At 39.9% G+C, this 22,808-nt stretch overlaps 1 protein-coding gene across 1 annotated transcript in view; it reads left to right on the top strand.

Moving 5' to 3' along the window:
- The window catches only part of PEPD (peptidase D), a 133,526-nt gene that overhangs the window by 4,031 nt on the left and 106,687 nt on the right, over window positions 1–22,808 (top strand). The window contains exons 2-6 of the mRNA XM_063334583.1: window positions 703–886; window positions 2,185–2,312; window positions 17,718–17,781; window positions 19,835–19,882; window positions 21,545–21,606. Coding sequence (XP_063190653.1) covers window positions 703–886; window positions 2,185–2,312; window positions 17,718–17,781; window positions 19,835–19,882; window positions 21,545–21,606 — 486 coding nt within the window. The remainder of the gene's footprint in view (window positions 1–702; window positions 887–2,184; window positions 2,313–17,717; window positions 17,782–19,834; window positions 19,883–21,544; window positions 21,607–22,808) is intronic.

Below are 22,808 nucleotides of genomic sequence, written 5' to 3'. Positions count from 1 at the left end.
CCGGCTGTCTCAGTGCGTTGGTGCTGCCTTAGGGGCAGGTGGTGATGTGCAGCAGGAGGTCACTGGTATCTGGGATGTGCTCCTGCGGCCACGGCTGTCAGTGCAGTCACTGGCTGAAGCGGCTTGTGTGCATGCAAGAATAAACATACGTACATGGAAAAGAAATTTGCAGATACTGTGTGAGTACAGGAAATGCAGTTGTCCTGTGTCTGCTATCCGTCATCCTTTCTCTCCAGTCTCCGTTTCAGCTACTGAACATTTCCCAGAAGGACCTGCTGAAGTTTGCCAGACTTACTGTACCCTTCCACTTCTGTTTTCAGTAACTCAGAACTCATTCTATTCTTTCCTGTTTTGCTGTTACTGAGCCGACCTAGGCTGTTTTTGCTTTCTCCATCTACTTTTCATGTTGTTTTACCTAAAGGAATGTAAGGAGTGACATGCTGTGGGCCATAGCTGCAGCCAGCTCTGTCTCCTGCTGCTATCTTTTTCATTTGGTACGCCTATGAGCAATGTTTGGTTGTTGTTTGAGAGTGATGCTGGTATTCAGCATCTCTTCCCCTTCAGTGATTTGTTTCTTGTTTGTAGAGTTGAACTAAATTTCCTTTTCTGTTCTAGACTAAAGTAACGAACGCTGTGCACCTGAATCGTGCCAACCACTGTCTTAGTCTTCCATTAATTGTCAATTAAAAAAATCTTTTCTAGACCCTCCTTTTGGCTGGGGAATGAGACCTTGAAAGTGCCTGTAGCGCTCTTTGCCTTGAATAGAAGACGGCTGTGTGATCGCCTGAGACAGAATAAGGATGTCCAGAAGAATTCGATTGTTCTGCTGCAGGGTGGAGAAGAAACACAGAGATACTGTACAGATACTGGTATCGTGTTTCGCCAGGTAAGAACTGAATTAAAACTTCAAATCAAATTAAGAAACGCTCTTCAACTGCATGAATTTTTAAATTATTTTTAATTATTTTCTCCTTATCTCTCATGTGCGCATTGCCTTTCTTCACTTAACTAAATTGGCTTCTTTCTAATGTTGCCTCTTCAGCTTTGAGTTACTCTCTCTTTCAGTGCTTTAGTATGCAGGCTCATTACTTGGTTTAAAGGCCTAAACCTGTTTAAGGCCCTACTGCCTACCAGCGTTTAACATAATACTAAAGACAGCCGTGGAATATTTCATATTTTTTTTCAGTCTTTTCTGTGACCCAAAAAATAGCCACCTTTCTGTAGTGAAACATATTACAGTGGACCTAAACTGAATTTATTCATAGAGAAGTGTATTTTAAGCTTTTATGAATCGTGTATTCCACAAAGCAGGTTGTATCTTAGAATTTACAACATGTGTCTTCTCCTATTAGACTCTTTCTTAAGTACCCATGTGTTCTTCCGTCACAGATAGGACTTAATAACTTGTTAATGTCATGCTGAATGCGTTCTTAGTCTTTGGGAAAGTCGGCATAACAGAATTCTAATTATACATACCCCTGCAAAGCTGTGTGCTGTGCATAGCTGCTACAGTACTTTGTTTTGTGAATTTATTTGGGCTGTTGTATGTTATGAAGAAACAAAACCAATAAATTCTAATCTAGATAGCACTTATCTTACGTAGTTATGGGTCTGTTTTTAGAGGAGATGCCGCTTTCGGGTACCAGAGTGTATGTCTGTCCTTACCAGAATTCATCTCTGTATTGTTAGATGTTTTGCTGTTTGCTTGTTTGTTCTTAAAAAACCTCTTGCTAAAGGCTGTTCCTAGTGCAGCTTCCTCTTCTCTGGGGGAGGCTGGAGTTTCACTTCAGCACTCAATTCACAACCCAGTGAATCTGCGCTCTGCTTCCCCCTTATCTCCTGTGACATTATTGTTTCTTCCTGATACAATGTTCCCTAATTTGGGATTGGAAGACTGTATTTAATTGTGTGATGTATATTTATTGTGCTGAGTTGACCTGTTTATTTTTCATGGTAGCTAATTAATCTCTGATCCTTTCCAGTTACCAACAGAGGGATTTGTATTACTGTAACCTAAAAATAATCAGTCTGAAAAGCTTTAGACCTAAACCATTTCCCCCCTCCAAAAGCAAGAGAGATTTCTTTCAGATACATGGAAGTAGGAATTAGTATGTACTGTAGTGTGTTTCTAAAGCTGGTAGAAGTGAGGGTTTTCTTTTAAGAATGTATTTTGTCTTAACCTAGGAATCTTACTTTCACTGGACTTTTGGAGTAACTGAAGCAGGCTGCTTTGGAGCAGTAGATGTTGATACTGGAAGATCCATGCTTTTTGTTCCACAACTCCCTGAAAGCTATGCAGTTTGGATGGGAAAGTAAGACATATCTTTTAACTGTGTTCTGATGTATCTGGGTACTCCATGTGATGTAATTGTCTGTAGAGCTGGAATGCAATCTCATTTTAATCAGATTCCACCAAATCATTGGGTGTGAATTGTAGTGATATGTGCATATAGTGATACAAAACGCAATCAGTTGGTTTTGATTATATGCTATCAAATGATCCGCCACCATTTGGCAGAGAAAACATTTATAATTGCAACCCATGGGTCTCGTGGATCCATGAAAGGAAGCTGAACCATAAAGAAAAGCAGAAATCTTGTGTTAAGACAGAACAAGTTAAATAGTAAAGCAGGCTTTTTCAGGTTGCTTTACCAGTTTGCAGCCGCCTTAGCCAATGAAGCTTTATGAATGGCAGAGGTAGTTTAACCTCTTTGATCCTTTTTTTGATATGAACTGACAGACTGGGGAATGTAATTTTAATTCTGTTCTGTGAGTATGCCATAAACATCTCTCTCTCTTTCCACATCGGTAGTAAATATTGCTCAGTGCCGTAGTAGTGGTGGAATTGATTTATTTATGTGTTCATTTCTTTTCTCAGTCTTAATTGTATTTCTACCCTCTAACAAACTGTAAATTTTTTTTGTTGTCTACATTGTCTCAGAACATTGGATTACTTCTAATTTAATAGTTTGAGCTCAGGTTGCTTCGCTTCTAATTGAAGCTATCACTTACATTTTAATGCTAATTTTGGGAAAAGGAAAACAATTGCAACCAATCCCATATGCTGAACTGTGCCAAACCATATGGTGGGGCATGGCTGCTGTCTTCTCAGAGAGTTTATATGAGTATCACTGTCTTAGACCTGCCAGGGAACTGAAATCGTTTGTGATAGCATAAAAATGTGAGTACTGCTATCTGAAGTATTTTTAACGTCTGTTAAAGTCTGTTCCCTGGTGGTGCTTGTTACCGTTTACAGACAAAGCTTTTTCCTCCCCCTAAGTTCTCTTCTGCTAGTTCAGATCAGCTGTTTTGTACCCACGCTGATTGTGTCTAATCTGAAGAGGCTTCAAAATATTATTGAAATTCCTCTGTCATTTTGCATTTTGAAACAAAATATTGTGGTGTTTATAAATGGTGGCCTTTTTGATTTGTTTGTGCAGCACTCGTTATTGGTTCATTTACAGAATTATAAGTCTGGTTAAAAGTAATTTATTGTCCTTGTCTCTTCTTGCAGAGTATAACAAATTGTCTTTATCACAGCATCCTTGTTTTCTAAATTCTCCTCCTTACCCTTCCCTCTGTTTGAATCTTTATTTTCTCTTCTGTCAGCTGTGGTCATGTACTTTTTTTGCTTGTCAGAAGGAGGATGGATGAATAACTCATTTGTGAGTCAGTAGCAGTTCTGCTTCATAAGTTGGTTGGCAGGGGGTACTGCACACAGCTAGGGATTGTGTTCCTTCCCAGAAGACTCAATTGTAAGTCAAAGCTAGCACTGAAAGAAAAACACAAATAAGTTTGCCTTCCATCCACTGCTGTTTATCTACTATAGTTTGCCTTGGAAATGCTTGTTTCTGTGCTTGTGGAAGGCACTATGTATCCACTGAAGAAACATAAATGTAACATCAATGAAGCACAAATGAATTTAGTGCCTTGCATGGTGTTTCTGAGGTTGGTATTTTACTGAGGTCTATGGCTGGTCTTCTGTTTCATAGCACAGGGTGCAGTTGCTTTGCCTGGTGTTTACATTGCTATCTATTTAAGACAGATGTGGGAATCTGCGATGTGAAGTTAGGCAGAAATGGATAGATTCTCTTAAAATTAATGCAGAAAGCTCTTTACTACTACTCTACTACCACTGTCTTACTAAATGTATTGTTTGATGTACTGTTGTGCTTTCACTTCTGAGGGTCACCTATTTGGGTTGGTTTTGAAATGTAGCTTAGGTAATGTGGCAGTCAGGGTTAACCTTTTTCCCATGATCTAATGCAAAAGTGGGGCTTCTTGGCTTCTTTCAAATTGCAGCCTTAGTTTGGCCAAGACCAATGAAGTGTCTGAGAGTGTTTGCTTGGAGATGAGCAGGCTGTTAGTTTACAAATGAGACCGTAAGGGCTGTAATTATTTTAGTCTCATGAACTGCACTTGTTTTCATGAAGGGTTTGACGTGCTGAGGTGGTGCCTGGGGACTCTGAAGAATAGGTGAACATGGAGACGATGAATGCACCACCCTGGGCTGTGGTCTGCCAGGAACCCAGCACTATGTTGTACCAGTGTTGAGGGTGACTGGCACTTCTTTAGAAGTGTTAATTGTCTTGTAGGACTTCTTGCTGAGTGTGTGCCCTCTAAAGATTTGTAAGTAGCTGTAAGGCTACCTTTCAGAAGTCCTTCAAGCCAAAATAACCTGTGGAGTTTCAAAAGAGAGGAGAGATTTGATTTAACTCACAGACTAAGGACGTTCTTCAAAAACCCCACAATGTCTTTAGGTGGCAATCGCAGAATTGTTATGAGGGTAATCGTAAGGCCGGTGGTCCTACTTTCCTGTTGGGAAGGGATTGCAACAGCAGTCAGTCTGTTTTCAAATCATGAGGGTGGGCATTTCTCCAGAGGTTGGGCTAGCCCATTTCTTAGTTGTTGCCTGGGAAAATCTTTTAAAGTAAGAACCGCTTTGTCTATCTCTCGATCCGTACCTCTGCCCCCTGCTTCTTTGTCTGTTTGTAAGGCAGAAACAAAGACTCACAGGATGGCTTAGGGCATGGGCTTTTGCGCTTCTGAAGTATTTTTCTATTCTTAGTTTTGGAGGAAGAATTTAAGAAAATGAATCTGGTAATATAGGATTGTAAAGGCTCCAGAAGAGTAACTGTGTTGTAAATGCCCCTCTTCCTGGACATGGTCTTACCTAGTCAGGTTTGTGGTGCAAAGCAGTGAGCAATCATTTCTATTCCTCGGCAGCATTAAGTTGGTATGACTGCATGTCTTGCACAGAGACTTCAATTTCACTAATTAATGCTGCACCTGCCATTTACCTCCTTAATTATAAATGACAGAACTAGTCAGTGTGCTGATTAAAGATATTTTATAAAGTAAAACATACTGTACAGCAGCTGCTTTATGTGGAGTGGATGCCAAAATAACTTAATTGCCTTGACACGTAAAGAGTGTTTCTAATGGAAAACAAAAATATTTAACGCTTTCATGCTCTAACTTTAGAAATACATATTAAATGAGACAGGACAATATTTATATGCAATTTCCTGTGTTTTCTTTGGAGCCCTGCTCGTTGATTGGTAAGTATAACAACATGAATCTAGCGTTGCATCCACTGTAAGTAACGTTTTTCCATGAAGTTGATTGGAAGCTATCTGTATTTGCAAAGTTGAACATTGGTGTGGCACTTTGGAGCTTAATAAAGCACGGGGAGATGCTTTAAAAATGTTAATAATTTCTTATTGACCTAAGGAGGAAGCTTCTTAAATACGGTCATCTTCTAAGTAGGTTACAACCAGAATCAGCCTTTGGTTTTAGTGATTAAACTTGACTGACTTCAGCAAAGCTGAGAAGTTTTACTACCTTTGGAAAGAAGTGCAGAAGTACATGATTGGCTTGTTTGCTTTTTTTCCCCCCAAACGCTTTTGTAAAAATAGTTATTTTGGCTTTTAGCTTTTTTTTTTCCTCTATAGATTGTGTGTGGCCATGAAAATTAGAAGCTAGGAAATGACTTTCTGGATTTCTTTATCTTAATAGGCACGGGTAAATTTTTGTGGCATTTGTGTTTTGAATAATTGTGAGTATTAAATTGTGTACAGCGTGGTATGTTTATCTGACTACATCGTGGTGGCTGAGACGTGCAGTAATTAGCTGCAAGTTTGGCTAGAAGGCGGCAAGGTCTGTAGTGAGCCCATTTTATGCAAGCTGCTATTTGAGACAGCTCTTTGGAAAGGTAGTGGGATGTATATGAGTGCTCTAGGAGCCACACTCTAAATCACCTTTCTTGCTCTTCTTGATGCAGATTTTGCAGGAATGAAGGACATTTTCTGGATGAGTTTTATTGATGATGTACATACATACAGGTTGTCTTCTCCGTAGCACGATCTGGAGCTGTGTGTTCAGATAGCATACTCTAGAAGGGTCTTCCGTTTTATCTTCTAAACTGATCTGCTGTATCATCCTCTTATATTTTTGCTAGTAATTTTTTCTCTAAAATTAAATATGTTTAGTGTTTTCTTTTTCTATGTCAGTTTGATCCCTTCCTACCATTTGTCCCTTCCCCCTACCCAGTGAATCTTTATTTTACTGTTTAAAAAAAACCCACCAGTTTTTAATCACTTCAGCTCATCTTATTACTGTTTTGTACCAACTGGCAATTGCAATTTTTCTGCAAAGTTTGTTAACACCTGCAAATGCCATCTGTGGATCTCATGAACATACTCAGTCCTGCTTCTGTTTCTGAATAGCGTCAGAACTAATTTCAGTCTTTGCAGTATCCCACTAATCAAGACTTGCAGTCCTTTGCTGGTGATCACTTTATCTTTTGAGAACGCCAGTCTAAATTGATACAGCGCTTTTCAGTGTGGCAGTTGGAGGGTTTCCCAGCCCTTGGAAAGCTCATCTTTTTATCTATTTATTTATTTTTATTTTCTGCTTTAGGCCTTTCACTTTTTTTATTATGGCTAGTCACTGGGTTTCAGGTCATATCGTAGTGTTCCTGTCCAAGCCAATTTGAGTTGATTTTGGAGAGTAAGAGTCTTGAGAGAGATTTTTGTCAATTATTTTACTGTTATTCGGATAGTACATCTGTTGCTTTACTCTTCATCCGATCCTTTGAAAACCGTACAATAAAGCTGGTTGCTTTTGATTGACGAGACTTACTCGTGCAATTCCCCATGCTGCTTAATTTCCATGATTCCGGTTCTCTCCATAGTACAGTGATTTCCATTTGTTGTCTCCCGTTCAATTATTGCAATATTTCTCTGTGGATAAAAATTACTTTTACAGAATAATTAGTGTCTGGATTGCTCTTGCCACTTTACTGATGATTGTTTTTCTCTAAACAGTGCTGCTTGAATGCTCTGACTTCGCAAACGATGAGTTTAGTCATTGTCCCAGTATTTTAATTGTCCACAAGCCTTGCTCTGGTGCAGTGTGAATATGTATTGTTTCTGTCACTTTTACTTCAGTAACTGTTTTTATAAATCTTTGCTTTCTAACTGCTTAAGTTTCCTTGTACAGAAATACATGTTGAGAATGTTCTATGTTGAGAATGTTGAGAAAGTTTTAAACAATAATAGTAATTTATACTATATATAGTACTATTTATAGTACAGTATTTATAGTCCATTGATTTGCAGTCCGTATCCGGATGTACCTTTGACTGGATGCACGATTTGGCGATTTATTAAGTGTTCAAGTGCTTCTTTTTTCTCTCCTCTTTTTGATTCAGGTGTATTGAGAAATAGAAGCAGCACTAAGTAAATCAGCTTGACAATGCTGCGCCAGAGTTTTTTTTTTATATCCTGATGTGGCTTCAAACTACAGCAAGAGAAAGTCGCATCCTGCCTACGCACGGCTCACGCCCGTGGTATGAGCGGGAATGTTGATAGCCCTCACCAGGCATTTCTTATTTGATACTTTATGTAATGCGCTAGCAGGAGCGTTGAGTTCAGTGATAGAAACTCCTGATAACATTTTGAAATATCAGAGAATTCAAGTTTTCTTTTGATCAGGCATGTCATGTGTTTTTCCTCCAAGGGCTCTGCTGCTGGTGGGAAGGTACGCTGCAGCCAAAGCAGTGCCGGTGGGGTTTTGTCAGCAGTGCTCCGACAAGGCTCTGCCCCTCCACGCAGCCTTCTGCCCGGTGTGAGCGCAGAGCTCTCTGCTTCTTTTTGGCCTGGATTTGAGAAGGCACTTCAGTGAAACAGACTGTCAAGTGAAATATCTACAGTGGTGCCTCTATTCTTGCACTTGTAAAATTCTATGTTCTCAGCTCCTCATGTTAACTGTTTTCTGTAGGGTTTTTGTTCCCTGCGACCTGTGCTGTGTCTGCCGGCGCCTGCAGGAAGGGCTCTCTGAGAGCGTTGTCTGTGTTGAGAAGTGTACAAAGGAGAAAAAACAAACCCAACTGTTTTGTTAAAACAGGATAGGGAAGAGTAGAATCACTCTTAATGCTTCTTGAGAGGTAAATGTGTGTAAAAGCAGGTTTTGTTTTACTCGCTGCGCGCCCCTTTGCCTGTGTACTTGCTGGAGCTCTGGGTGTGAGCGCTTGGCCTTGACCTGACTCCTGGGGGATGCCAGCGACTTCTGTGTCTTACAGGGGCAACGTGGCATGGTGGGTCGGGTACGTTCTGCCTTTTCTTTGTGCCCAATGAGTTGTTGTGGCAAGTTCCTTTTAATTTCTTCGTGGTTTAATTTTCCTTACAAGTTATAAGGTGGGAATACTTGTCATCCCCTTCCTAAAACTGGTCAGGTCGTCTTAATGCTGCTGTAAACATCAGTGCTGCGTCTTTTCATGCTGTTACTGACTCGTATGGGAGCTGAGGGACATGCTGCACACATTCCAGAGCTTGTTGTTGTGCTTTTATGTGTGGGACATAAAATATTGCTCGTTTTTCCCCCCCATTATAGGCTTTTTTTTCCAAAGCAAAAAGCAGAACATCTGCTACTGACAGATTCAGTATGTAACTTTCTCAGTTAAGAAGCGTGAGCTGGGACCAGTGTTTGAGTGGAACATTTACCATATAGTGACCTAGAAATTATGCTTACCGTCTTAACCGCTGTAAGTCTTTTTGTACCTTTTTTTTGGGGGGAGCAGAGCTTTCTAATGAGTATTTGTCAGCAGTGTTATGCTACAAGAAATCTTTCAGGGATTTCAGTGTATAAACATTCCCTTTGTTACAGTTTTTTCTGTACTAGTATAGAGCCCTTCTCTCCAAGGAAGCATTTTATTTGCAGAAAGAAATAAAGCAAAGGTTACCAATTGCAAGTTTTCTGGTTTTGTTTTTTGGGGTAGCTCTTGATAGTATCTTTTAAATGTCTAATCGAGGCACTGCTTCTTGAGGTAGAATTTATAGAGAACCTAAAGAACTTTTCATCTTTTGGGAATGGCTGTGGTGGGAACAGCTGAGCAGGAGCAGTGAGACCGTATATTTGAAGTAGCTGAAATAAGTACTTCAGAGCTTGGCTTTTATTAGGAAGACCCATGAGAGTCTCCTCAATACTTTATTTCTGATTTTGTAAGTCCAATGGTCTGTATGTTGCTCATAGTTATTCTGCTTCTGCATAATCTGTGCGTAGCATTGGGAGGTCCAGTGTCTCATACCCAGCATCGTAGAACATGTGGACTCCTGTCCCTCTGCTAGAAATGGCTTCAGGTACAGCCCTGGTTACCTTTTCCAGTCAAGTCAGCTTGAGTCTTCATCTTCAGTTCAATTTCTTTTAAATTGTGTTATTTTCTCAAAATCCATCTTGCTCTGGACTGTATCAAAAGGAGTGAGGAGTTTACATGTATGCAAGTACTTCTGTCTTTCGAAGGATAAACCAGAATCTAGAGAAATGTGGGAAGGGAGTAACCTTAAGGTAGTCAAAACATTGCTGGAGGCTGCCTGTAATACCAGCGAGCCCATTAGTACTGTTTTGTTTTAAATCTAGCTTGATGCCTTTTAATCTTCTTGTTTGAGATAGTGAAATTCCTTTTGGATATATAGGTGATTGCATTTTTTTGGACAAAGTCAGGAACATCTGCTGGTATCTTGTAAAGCCTCCTGTGTTGTTCTTTCCTAGCAGTTCTCGACACCCTCTTGTTTGGCTAATGCTTTGCCATCTGTTAACTTGATGATATTGTAACGAGGAGGGAGTTTATTGGTGCATCTCTGACAGCGTTAAAACACTGCTTTTGTATCCCGTTCCCTCCTCCTGCTCTACATGCTTTGCTGATGTATTTCTATTCGTCTGGTTTAATTTTTGCCAGGGTTCTTATTCTTCGTATGCAGTCTCACTGAAACTTTTACTCTGCTTTAAGCTCTTTCTAGCAAGGCCTGAGAAACGGAGTGGTTGACTGTGCAACTTCGATTGCTGACGACTCCGCTGGGCCAGTTTGCTCCTTGTGCATGTGTCTCCTCCCATGTAAGTGAGGAAAACGCCACGTAACTGGTGCAGTGGCTTGCTGGCAGTCAGTGTGTGCATGCCGCAGCGCCACGTACAGACACTATCTGCAGGTTGGTGTCGGCATTTCCTTTGCTTGGTAGAGACTATTTGCTCAAGTTAAAGGGAATTTGCCACGAGTGGTGTTTTATATCTGTTAGTCTGAATGTGAAAGTTAGGGTGGAATGGAGGAAGCAATACTGTTGTATCCCTGTAAAGCAGAAAGCTGTACTGTCAAGTTTTGCTAGTTTTAGCTTTTCTGTCTCACTGCGTCACTTCTGATTATATGATACGAGCTTGGACAGGTTTTCATGCATTTTAGGCAATAGTACTTGTAGGGCTTTTTAAGATAGCGCTGTGGCCTGAACATTATTGTGTAGATCCCTTTGGCTTTAGACTTTGTCATGAATAGTGTCTTTGATACACTGTTCTAACTATGTTAATTCTTACTTTCAATTACTGTGTGGAAGAACATCACTTTCCGGTAACTGCCAGGAGCTGTGGATCTAAAAGACAAAGCCTTGCAGATCTGTATTTTAATTGCAGGAGATAGTGTTTAGTATGGCATGTCTTGCTTTGTGTCAGTGCTTGCTGTCTTCCTTCCTGACATCCTCAAGGGATCCTCAAAATGGCTGTGGACTTGCATGTAGAGATTCTTACTGATCCTTTTTAGAAATACATTAAATGAATGCTGATGTTTTTTTGGCTAAAGCCAGATTCAGTGCTTAGAAGTTGCAGGTGATTCTCATCTGGCCCTAATGTAAGTTCATTGATAGCAAGTGTGATCAGACAGCCTGGAATACTGCTTTGTTGTCTGTGCCGTGTGGTACTAACTTCGGATTGCCTTTTGCGGGAGAATGGTAACCTCATGTTATGTTAGGATACACCTATCGCTTTCTCTTATCTGTAACAGTGCAGTAAGGGAAGTTGTGTTCAAGGCACCCTTCTTTAAGAATAGCTTTAAAACGCAAACAAGGCCAGAGGTGAAGACTTACGGAATTCTGTAAAACCATTAAAATCTTAGTATTAAGGGTTTGTTATAAATTGTGTAGGTGTAAAGCCACAGAAATGAGGAAATGGTTTTTGTAATGTATAAGTGAACATAAAACCTATAATGCTTATAAGCATGCTGATGGTTCTCATGTGTCTGCCTATTCTGACAAGCTGATCACAAGAGAACTTTGCTAACAGGAGCTCTGAACGATCCCGGATGGATGACAAGACAAGCTTAAGGCAAAGAATTAGCACAACACAGAAGAGAAAGCAAAACTGGCAGTTACAATTCAAACAGCTTCTGCTAGTAGATGGAAATGGTGCAAGTGCCGTTTCTGTGTTGTTATTCAGGTAAATGTTCAATGAAGTATTTTAGTTCTGTATTTGAGAGAAACAAAAAATATGTGAAGCATCACCAATTGATGGTGGCAAGCTAGTTTCTTTTCCAGCAGTAAACCTAGAGAAAGTTAAGTAGCTCCTAAAGGTCATGTTTTTATCCAAATATTTTAAAAGAGCTGACCAAGGGCTTCTCCAGGCTGCTGTGAGAATTTCAGTAGGGAAGAGAGAGAGGATGCTGTCAGCAAAGTCTAACAGCAGGATGTACAACCATATCAGATGTCTGAAAATCAAAGCATCTAGAAATCAAACTAAAAATGAAATACACGTGCTTATTCTCATCTCTCCTGGCTTTTATAATCTGTGAATGGCTTGCAGATATATTAGGAAATGTAAGGTGTGTAAAAGCAGTGCTGATACTAAGACCACCCTCTGGAGGGTCCTGGCAATTCCGTACGCTTTTTCCAAGACTCAGTGTCTGCTAGCAGACCGGAGCAGGACGGGTTGATGCCCTGATCAGGGTGGCTGCTTGGTGTTAGCAGGGTGTGGAAAGCTAAAGCTTTTTGATTAATCTGTGTTGTGGGGAGGAAGGAATCCCAGGCAACTTTTAGAGGAGACGATGCAGTCAACTTGCCACGCTTCAGAAAGCTTGGAACCTCCTGCTCTTGGGTATTTTTTTCCAAGAGGAACAGATTTACGTCCTTGGCTATGCAGTAACATAAATAATCTTGAATTAGGAACTCCAGATGAAATGCTGAGGAAAAGCTAAATTGGAGTACTTTAGGAAAAGCTGAATTTCATTTTTGAGCTGATCCACTGTAAGAGCTGAAACCTGAAAATCTGTCCTAGAAACATGAAAAAATGCAAATACAAAGCGACCAGTAGGAAAAAGTGGTAATATATATTGAAGATTGCCTGCAAGAACGTTTAGATGCAAATGAAAACATATACATATGAATGTATATCAGCAATTAGGTTGCAAATATATTAGCAGTTGGCTTAGATGCGTTTCTTTCAGGAATAGCTATCAGCTGTTATAAATTCTGTTCACAGTTTTTCTTTGACATTTGTGATTTAGATCCATCTCATTTGTACTTTGCTTCTGAATGCAGTTCTGAAAACTAGAACACACTTTTATCATGTTGGTATTACAAGGCTCTTGCTCCAGAGTCCTTTAGAGTACAAAGAAATGTTGCTTAATGGAATTCTTACAGTAATGTCAAATTTGTACAAATCTCTTAAGATTTGCTGTTATGAATTCTTGCACAATGTAATGAACAACAGCTTTAAAGTGGTTTTAGACAATAAGACCAAGTTTTTATTGGGTTTAAAATGAAAACACAACATGGTTAATAAAGCATTGCAAAAAAAATGAGGTTTTAATTTTGTCCACCTATATAAAAGCTTCAAAATATATATATATTTTTTTGTGTACTTAAAGACAGGCTGTCAGAGTTGTTCATCTTACTGATGGATAAATGGGGCAGTCAGTATTCCATTCCTGTTCAAAGGATCGCATTGAAGTGGAGCCAGTCGTAATACTGCGCAGTCAAAGTCAGTGGCAGAATCTGCACTGGCATGATTAGGTTGTGATTTGGTGAAGGATCTCGGTTTTCAAACATGCCATCAGGTACCGCTGTGATTTTAATTAAACCAAATGGAAAAGTTTATTCTAAACTGGGAAGTTTTCACTGAGCTGATGGGCTGACTGGGATTCCTGGTTGCTAGTTTTTAATACTATGTTCCCTTACTCTTTTGCTAGTGGTTTTTGTGTTTGATCAATGTATGAGAGAAGTGAGATCTAGCTAATATGGGGTATTACTTTACTGTCTGACTTAACGTTTCACACTGTGTTTTCATAGTGAAAGTATTGCTGCTCCTTCTCCTCTTCTTTTTCCCACTGCTACCTCAGTAGAATTTTGTTTATAAAGACGTTGACGCTTGTTATGATTGAAAGCTGAATTTTCAATATTTGTTGCTTTACAAAACCCTTAGCTGTTAAAATGAGACAGTGCATCAGAACTTGAATCTTCTCTTAAAAACGTAGCTTCACATCTTTAAGGCATCTTCAGGATTTCCTAATTACTATAAAAATCTTGAGAATAAGAAACCAAGTAGGTGAGCTAGACTGGATAGAAGAACGCGGAAGAGGGAAGAGTTACATAGGACGCATCAGCAGAATGTAAACAACTTTGATGTTTAACACAAAATAACTCAATCTGTTTCACTGGACTGAAAATTGTGAAGAATTGTAAGTGGTGAACTGGAGACAGTGCCTTGTTTAAGGGATGCTTTGGTGACAAAGAGTGAGGAGTGTATTCTTGTAAATAAATAGAAGTGCTGAACTCGTACGTTTTCTTTCTAATGGCCATAAACTATGAGATGCCAGATTTTTGCCTGGCCACTTGGGCATGCGTACTTGGGCACAATGCAGTTCCAGGAGTTTGCAGTGGCTTATTTCCATTATAAGATAAAATAATGACTCCTGCTATTCTGGAAGCTAACTATTGACACTTATAACGAACCCTGGCATTTGCTTGGCTGGAGTTATAAAACTATAGGGAATGGATATTGAGTGTTTTTAGGGCTGAAGTGCATTATTCTCTGTAGGTTTTTACTAATTTATGTTACCAGGGAATCTAAAAATTTTTGCACGTTTCTTCCCTCCCAAAAGCCTGCAAAAATTGTGCCATTGCTTCTGTTTGCATCTGTTTACAAAAGTGTTTGGGTTTTTTTTTTGATAGGTAAGGAGAGACATGATTCAATAATATCTGGGATCATATCTTCCACTTGGGTAATCCTTCTAATTAATTTATGACTTGCTGTGGGTTTTTCTGTGTGTATTTTCTGCAGTGATTAATCAGAATTTTGAAACTGGCAGCCCATAGCAGCATTACAAAAGACAAAGCCAAACCTAAAAATTGTAAGCAATTAACTTATTCTACCTGCCTGAGAGTCATTTGTAGAGAGAAGTATTCCTCATCTTGTGAAGTGCCAGATGTACTTGAAATTATCATAACTGAATGTAACTTCTGGTTTTCATGATGCCAGTGAGCATTCTGTGGAAGGTACCGTTCCCTGTCACAGTGATGGTCGGTGCTAGACTTTAGCCTGTTTTGCATTTAAACTGGATAAAAATGAGTACAGAGCCCTGTCTCTGCTCAGGAACTCCCCACTGGTACTTTTTTTACTGTAACTACAATGTTGGTGCATAATAATATTTCAGAGATTCCCGTTAAGCTTGGGGAAAAAAAAATGAAGAGACTGGAAAGGTCTGAGTGAGGATCATCTTTGCTCCTCTTTCTCCCCGAGCTTTTGTTTTTCCTCCTCTCCTGCTCTTCTGTATGTGACAGCACAGAATTTTTCTGCTTTAATGTGGAGTTCCTTGTGCACTTTTTCCTTCCGCCCGTACGGTTCTGCAATAGGGTAGATCTTTGCAGAAATCTTCCCAGTGGGAGAGGTGGCTTCACCACTGAAGTGTTGTGGGATGGCTAGGGAATGGTGGTTTGTGGGAAATGTATGTGAATGTATTTTACCATCTAGTCAGAGGTGCTAAATGGCTGAAGAAAAAAAGTGAGGCAGAGCCCTGAGTGCTTCTGCGAGGAGCTGAGAAGTCTGGCGCTCTGCTTCCCACTAGAAGTCTTGCCGGCTTCTGAGCAAGGTAGTGAGAACAAGACCAGCAAGGAAGTCCACATCTGGGAACCCTGGCAGCTTGTCGTGAGGTGTGATGGAGTCGAAAGTAGCTGGAAGGTGTCCTAGTTTAATAGCTGTGAGAGAAAGGACGGAGGGCTGTGGGAAGCTGCTGTTTTCTTTCTACAAAGCAGAGGAAAAATTCTCAGCCTTGAAAGGATGATGAGCTACTTCTGTTCCTCAAAAGAGTGATGGTGTACATAAGAAGAGACGTTGGAGGGATTACAGCTGGAATGGAATCAATAATGGGTTAATATTAACCATAATTCCAAAGAATTAAATTAGCAGCAGGGTGCTGTAGATGACACAACTATAGGATGCAACTAACAAAAAAAAAACAAACCCAAGTTGAAAAACACTTTGTGAGAAAACAGAAATTTTCTTATTGGCGTGTTGGAAAATGAGACCTATGCTTACTTAAACTGCATTAAACAAAGTGATTAAAATCCAGCACATTTGTGGGCATACTTTTAAGAAATATTTACTTTACAAGAAACCGTTCTTGGATTCAAACAATATCGCTAATTGTAAATGGTGCTTTGCAGGTATTGCTGTAAAGAGCATATATTACCATAAATTACCGTTGGCCATAAATTAACTGGTTTTGCAGTTGAGATTCTTCTGATACCAGATTAATTGGTTGAAACTGTAGAAAAGAACAAAAATGGAAAGTGCTAAAACTGTGGTGTTTCTGGAATATTAAAGTACTTGAATGTGTGAGGAATGAAGGAGGGGAAAGCAGGTACCTGCAGGAGAAACAAAGTATGCAAAAGTTGGAGGTAAGGGAACTATAAAATACAGGGTATAGAAAGACACAAGGATATAGTGACTTTTTTTTTTTAATTACATGTGAAATTAGCCAGGGAGAGAAGATAAATGATAATTACTTTGAAATCTCCAACAGTGATGGGAAGAGTCCACAAAAGGAGAATTGCAAAAGGGAACATATGATGAGATATTTTTGTGCTACTTTTGGAGTAGTACTTTCATGGATAAATAAATTTTAACAAAATCTGTGATTTACTGCTTGAGAACACTATAAACGTTTTCATGTTGTTGTTTATGTCTCAGCCCAGTACTGTTTGGAGCATAAAGGAATGTAAAATGAAAAATGAGTGCACAAGATTGAAAAAAAAAAACCAACAAAAAAAAAAGACATAAATCAGAGCTCTAGCCACCTGGTGCTGGGGGTGGCTAGGGCACACACCTTTGTTATGGAGCACCTCCTGAAGGTGTTGGGCCGTTTGTCCCACCGCTTCTGCTGTTCATCACTGCAAGGGTTAGAAACGTTCTTCGCTCTCCAGCCTAATTTATTCTTTCCCTGGTTGGTTTTGTGCTCTTGTAGTCTAACGTTTAAACAGCTGACGAGTCGGTCCTTCGCACACCTCTTGCTCTCCTGCTCGCTCTCAGGAAGGAAAATGCACAGGATCCTCCACACTCCAGCTCTTCCAACCACGTTTTTTTCTCTTGTTTTCTTTACTCTGTGGAAGGATGTGAGCTGGGTGGGATTTTTTTTTTTTTTTCATTTGAGACTACATTTTCAGAATTACACTGATTATATTTATTTCAATTGCAGGCGTGGAGGTGTAGAGATTGTAATCAGAGACTAAAGTCTCATGAATCACGGGCTGCTACCATCAAGGAAGGAATGAGCAATGGTGCAGCCACTGGTCTGGGGGCCGGTGGGGGAGCCCTGGAGCACTGATCCATGCTGGCCCCCGCCCCAGCTGAGTCTCTGGTTGGGCATGGGGGAGAAGACAGCAGAAGTGATTTAATGTTGGACACGGACACGTGGGACATCCTGTTGGGTTAGAGGAGTGGGTCTCTGGTGTAGAGGCGGCAGAGCCCACGCCTTCATAGCCCTCAGTCCATTTCATGCTCACGTCAGAGGGGTTACCAGAGTAGAAAATGAATGTTTTGTTCATTCTTTGAATATAACACAGGGCAAACCGGTCTTTTCCTATTTCCACATCCTTCCGACATCTGGTGAGTTGGAAAGTTGTATACAAATGGCATGGCAAAAACCTGTAACAAAACTGTCTTGAGTAGAGTGAATGGGGAAAGAAACCACTTTAATTCAGGAGGAGACCATGAAGTCTAAGTATCAAGCATGGACTGGATTAATGCACACTGAGTTTTCAGCCTGGCAACTTTTTGTGGAATCTCCTATTTCGAGAAGTGGAGTCAAGAATAAGATTATTAAAACATTTCTTATACCTGATTCTATTGTTGTGATAGTAGAGGACAATAAAGCTAAACCCAAATGTTTCTTTTGTTGTTTTCTAAAGGATTCATCCCCCTGAATTCTTCAAGAAAAAATACGCTGTGGATGAAGTCCACTATGTGAATGAGGTGAGTTGATTGTGTCTCTGAATGTTTTTCTGTGAATACAAAAATCAATATGTGGCAATGATTTTGCTTAACTTTAGTCCTCTGCTTACTGGATGTCTCCTGACTTGGTGGGACCTTCCCCCCCCCAAGGTTACTGGAAAGTGTCCTTCATTTTTATAAAGCACGTGCAATTTATTTATTTCTTAAAAGGCTGCCAGTTTGAGCTAAGCATTAAGGTCTTAATCCAAAGAGGTCTCATGATGCACAGAACATGTCTGTGAGATCTGTCAGTCTGTCTTTATCCAACAGAAACGTGTTGCTAAATAGATTTTTCTGCAAAGCCTTGGGGATTTGAGGAGATTGCTGGCAGGGAGTTTGCATGTCCTGCCTCTGACTTGGGAGCCTACATTTATTTTGTGCTTCCAAAGAGCTGTGAGGAAAGGCTGTCTGCCTTACTCTTAGTTTATGTTGAATCATTCTAATATTTGAATAAGCAAATATATTCATATTTTGACATGCAAATGTGACTTGCTTAATTAGGTTTCTTATTTCGTTTCTGAGCAGATGTTTACATGCTCATGCACCTGGGCATTACCTTTTCCTTGGTAGGAAGGCTCAGCAGGGTGAGGGCAGTATTCCTGCCAAGCTCTGGGGGGGATTTTCATGGAGAGCAGCTTGAAAAGGAAGACTCTGATCCTTCTGTCCCTGCAGAGCACTAACTCAGACTCACTAGACCAAAAATTTTGCTCTCATCAGCTGTGAGACTGTTTCATTTCATTTTCATAATGAGTCCAGCTATGAAGTGCAGTTTGATCCTGTGTTTCAGTAGCTGGGGGTGGGGGAGGCTGTGGAGAGGTTGTTTTTTGACATGCGTGAGTTGGAGTCGTGTTTAGTGCAGGCTCTCCAGTGCTCATCTGTCAGATGGCGAAAATGGCAAGTGGAAAAGACATGTTTTATTTTTAAAAATCACATTTATTTTAGGCCACCTTAGTTGTTTTGGGTCACTTTCCATCAACAAATACCATTATTGCAATTCTATTCTCTGCTTCCTTACTGCTTAAAAATCTCATTGATGGGAAAAAGAGCTCTTTATGTGGAACAGTAAATTGTCCCAACATAAAGGCTGTTTTCCTCCTGGACTACATGGATTGAAGATAGAAGCTCTTGAAGCTTGCAGAAAATCTGTTCAGCTTTCAAAGGTTCTGTCTATAACTTCTGCCTGGCTTGCCAAGGAATTGGTTTTCCAGCATCAGGACTCTGTGGATGTTATTTACAGGACAGTTTTATGTCAACAAATGACCAACTTGTGTATGTGTATAATCCTGGTATTTCATGGGGAGGAAAAAAAAAGTGGAATTTGTATTTTTATACCTTGCTGCCGTATGCTTTCTTTTTTTAATATTATTAGCGTGCTATTAAGCTGGTTTAAAGTTGATAGAACTGTGCTTCATGGAATCACGTCATTTGATCGTTGCCTGAAGGAACGTGTCATGCAGCGTCCACATTTCTGCAGCTGCTCTGAAAGCCCAGTTCTCTGCAAGCCCAGTGGTTTTGTTCTCAGTTTGTCAATGTTTGAAAAATGCTGAAGGAGCCTAAAGACGTATTAGGCAGTAAAAGATGACCCATGGGAATAACAGTAAACATTCGTTACTAAGTATTTAGCACACTGTGACATAATAGTATTAATGCTCATATGTTTTATATGCAGTGGTGCATTGGGGATGCAGAGTACCCTGTTATTCCTTATTTCTGTGTGACATTACATCTTTTTGGCTCATATTTCCTCTGTCTTCCAAATGATGACAATAGACTTAATCTTAAGTTATAGTTGGTAGTTATGTCTTTAAAGGACACCACGAACTTAAGCACTGTTTCTGTCTAAATATTTTGTGATGTACTGACTCTTGTTACAAGTGTCAGGTAACACTACGATATCTGAAAGGTATCAGAGGAGCATTGTTTGTCTTTGCAGCTCATTTACTTTGGGTACAGCAAATGTTGATGATATTGGTATCAATGTGATTAAAAGGAAGAAAAAAAAGAAAAATAGTAACAATCTAAAACTTCTGTTTAGATATCCAGTGTCTTGGCTTCGAAGAAACCTGCTGTGCTCCTTACTTTGGTGAGTCATATTCTATAGAATAGCTACCCATTTTCTTCAATAAGGAGATCAGTTTATTCAGTATTTCTTTGCACGGTCCTTCCCTGTCTTTTCCTCCCCATCTTTGCCAAATTTGAAGCTACATGTGTATAGTCATCTAGTCTTCTGCCTCCTCCATGATCTCAAGATCTGTAATCTCTGGCCCCCCAGTCTATATTCCCTGCGAAAAGCTTTGTCTGTTTTCTGGTAAAACACGACAAGCCTATCTGACGTTGGCCATGCTCTCCTCCAGCCTTTGAGCAATGACTCCAAACTCCATTCTTCTCTTCTGCCGCTCTGGTCATGTCATGAGCATGTTTGGGCCTTTCTGTGGAAATCCCACAAGGATTCAGGGAACACTTTTTCTGCGTTGAGTGGGTTGGTAAGAACAGCTTCTGGGAGGAGGGAGTGATATCACACGCCTGCCAAGTACTTTGGATGGCACTTGCATTTTTCTCTGGAAGAAGGATGAATGAATAGATGTAAAGGCTGCAAGTTTCTTCTTCCCATCACCTTTCCCCCAGCTTCTTTCCTTGACAGATGTTTTGTAAACCTCTCACTATGAAGAGTATCTGATTGCTTGTCTCCAATCAATATAAGAAATGATTTGCTGACTCTGAGCTTTCCCTTACAGCAAATGCAGTGGGAGCTCCTGGATTTCTTCTTTTCCCATGATGGTTGCCAGACAGAAGTCTTACAAAAAGCCCCCCTTAAACAGTTACATAGCATGAGATCTGATTTCTTTATCCATTAAGAAAAGAGGCCCTGAATAGCTTTCAGTCTTTCTTCCACTTATATTTGTGTACACACACGCGCGCTCATATACACATATAAAAGATAACACTATAGCTTTTCTCATGTCCTTTAAGAGAAATGAGTGGGAAAGGGAATATTTGACCATCTTGTGCTTTCTTACTGTTCATTTCTGCACATCAAGTTGTTGATTAGTTGTCACTCTGTGAGCATCCTGTTGTAATCGGGAATTTTCACCTAATTCCTGGCTGAGAGGATGGAGCTATAATGCTTTCACAGTCCTCCCACTGCCATGAAGAAGTACACAGAGAAATGGGAAAAGCCCTTCTCTTCCTGCGAGCTGAGTGGAAACTCGGTCCTCTCCTCCTTGCTCTCATTCCAAATACAGGACCGTGGTGCTGCTCCGCAGGCTTTCCCCAGCATATGTCAGAAGTAGTGGCCAAAATACTCTTGCCTATGCTACTTGCTGTAGGGAAGCGGCATGCAAATTTAAATAGTAAGCATTGCCAAGGCAGTGCACAATAATTTATTTTTAAATGAAATTACTTTAGAAGAAGCCTTCCCCATTTGTTATTCCCTTGCCCTTCATTATTATATAGGTCTCCTAGCTCCCTCTCAAGACAGGAGGGAATTAGAAATCAAAGCTCGCCATTTTCCTAAGCAGCGCATCCGAACCTGAGTTCTACGCTGGTCTCTTCTGAAACAAATAATTTCTTATATTGGTCTGCATTTGAACAAACGGTCTGTTTGTTTTTATTTATAGCGATTCAAGTAAACGTGTGTATAAGTTTTCCTAAAGACGTAACTGCAGTCAGATTCTCCATGTGATTTAAATTTTAAATACTCGTGTTTGGCTCAGAATCACGGTCCTTTTAATCTTTTCCTTCTCAGCGTGGTGTTAATACTGATAGCGGAAACGTCTCCAAAGAAGCTTCGTTTGAGGGAATCAGCCAGTAAGTGACAAAGCTTTTTTTTGTACATTAATTGTTGCATGCTTATGTTGAATTCATTTATATTTCACATTAAATGATGCTTTTTTTAATGACAGGATGTTGAATGGCAGATGAAATGTATTGGTATTTCTTTGGAAAGAAAATGTTTGACATGTTTCTAATGACTTGAAATACAATGGTAGATTTTTTTGAAATGTCTTTTGCATCTAAGGTCATCCAGTATTTGTCTTTCTCTGTGTTTGCTTTAAGTATCTAAAACCAAACAGTCCCATCGCCTTACCTCCGTTTCCACTTTTGGGATTGGAATGTTTGATTTTCATGTTTCAAAGAAATGAATCTTTAAAAGTAGCTTCTTTCTCTTAGTGACTTCCTCGTACAGCATTAAGGTAGATATCAGGGATTCTGGTATGCACAATCTTCTGAAAAGATGTCGCATTACAGGTATAAAATAAAAATCACCTTTCTGCTGGATGCGATCTTTTAGTGTCACTTGATGTTGTCTTTTTGTGAAATTTGGCTGCTAGTGGTGTGAAAATGTCATCCTGCGGTATTTTGAAAAGGCAGTAAATAAAAATACATCACAGCCTGCTCTGGGATGTGAGGATGATGGCCTCAATTTTGAATGAAATACAACTGTCTATTCTGTTATGGTATCCTAAACTGAGATCATTTTGCGTTTTAGCTGAAGTGTATGGCGAAAAAGAAACAAAGCCTCCCATTAAAAAGGCTGTTAAAATAAACACTTACGCTGAGATGTTGAGTAAATGGCCATTTTTTTCTGATCCTTGACTCCCAGTCACCCCGTTGGATTTTTCTCCATCCACCTCTGTCGACAGCATAATAATTAATGCACCTATGATCATAATGCACAGAATTTGCTGCAAGTCCAGGCACTCATTTCTGTAGTGCGAGAGCATGCTTTCTGCTGGGATCATCTTTTCTCTGTGTCATGTGAGCTGAAATCTGGAATCTGAGTCCGTAATTACTTTGTTCTCCCCTCTACAACCTAAATGGAAACTTAATGATTCTGTCAGGGATGTTGGGGACCAAGGTGGCAGACATTTAGACAACTTTTGCTGACCAGGGAGTTAAATATAAACTATTCCAGAATATAAGCAAGCCATTTTTAATGAGTTTTTGGTGTCCTCTCTGCTGTTAGAGTAATACGATGTTCAGTTGCTTTGACCCAGTAAATACTCAGT

The sequence above is a fragment of the Chroicocephalus ridibundus genome, chromosome 4 (assembly GCF_963924245.1).
Source record: "Chroicocephalus ridibundus chromosome 4, bChrRid1.1, whole genome shotgun sequence".
Lineage (NCBI taxonomy): Eukaryota > Metazoa > Chordata > Aves > Charadriiformes > Laridae > Chroicocephalus > Chroicocephalus ridibundus.
The sequence above is the reverse complement of the archived record's forward strand: the minus strand, read 5'-3'. Positions and strand labels throughout refer to the sequence as shown.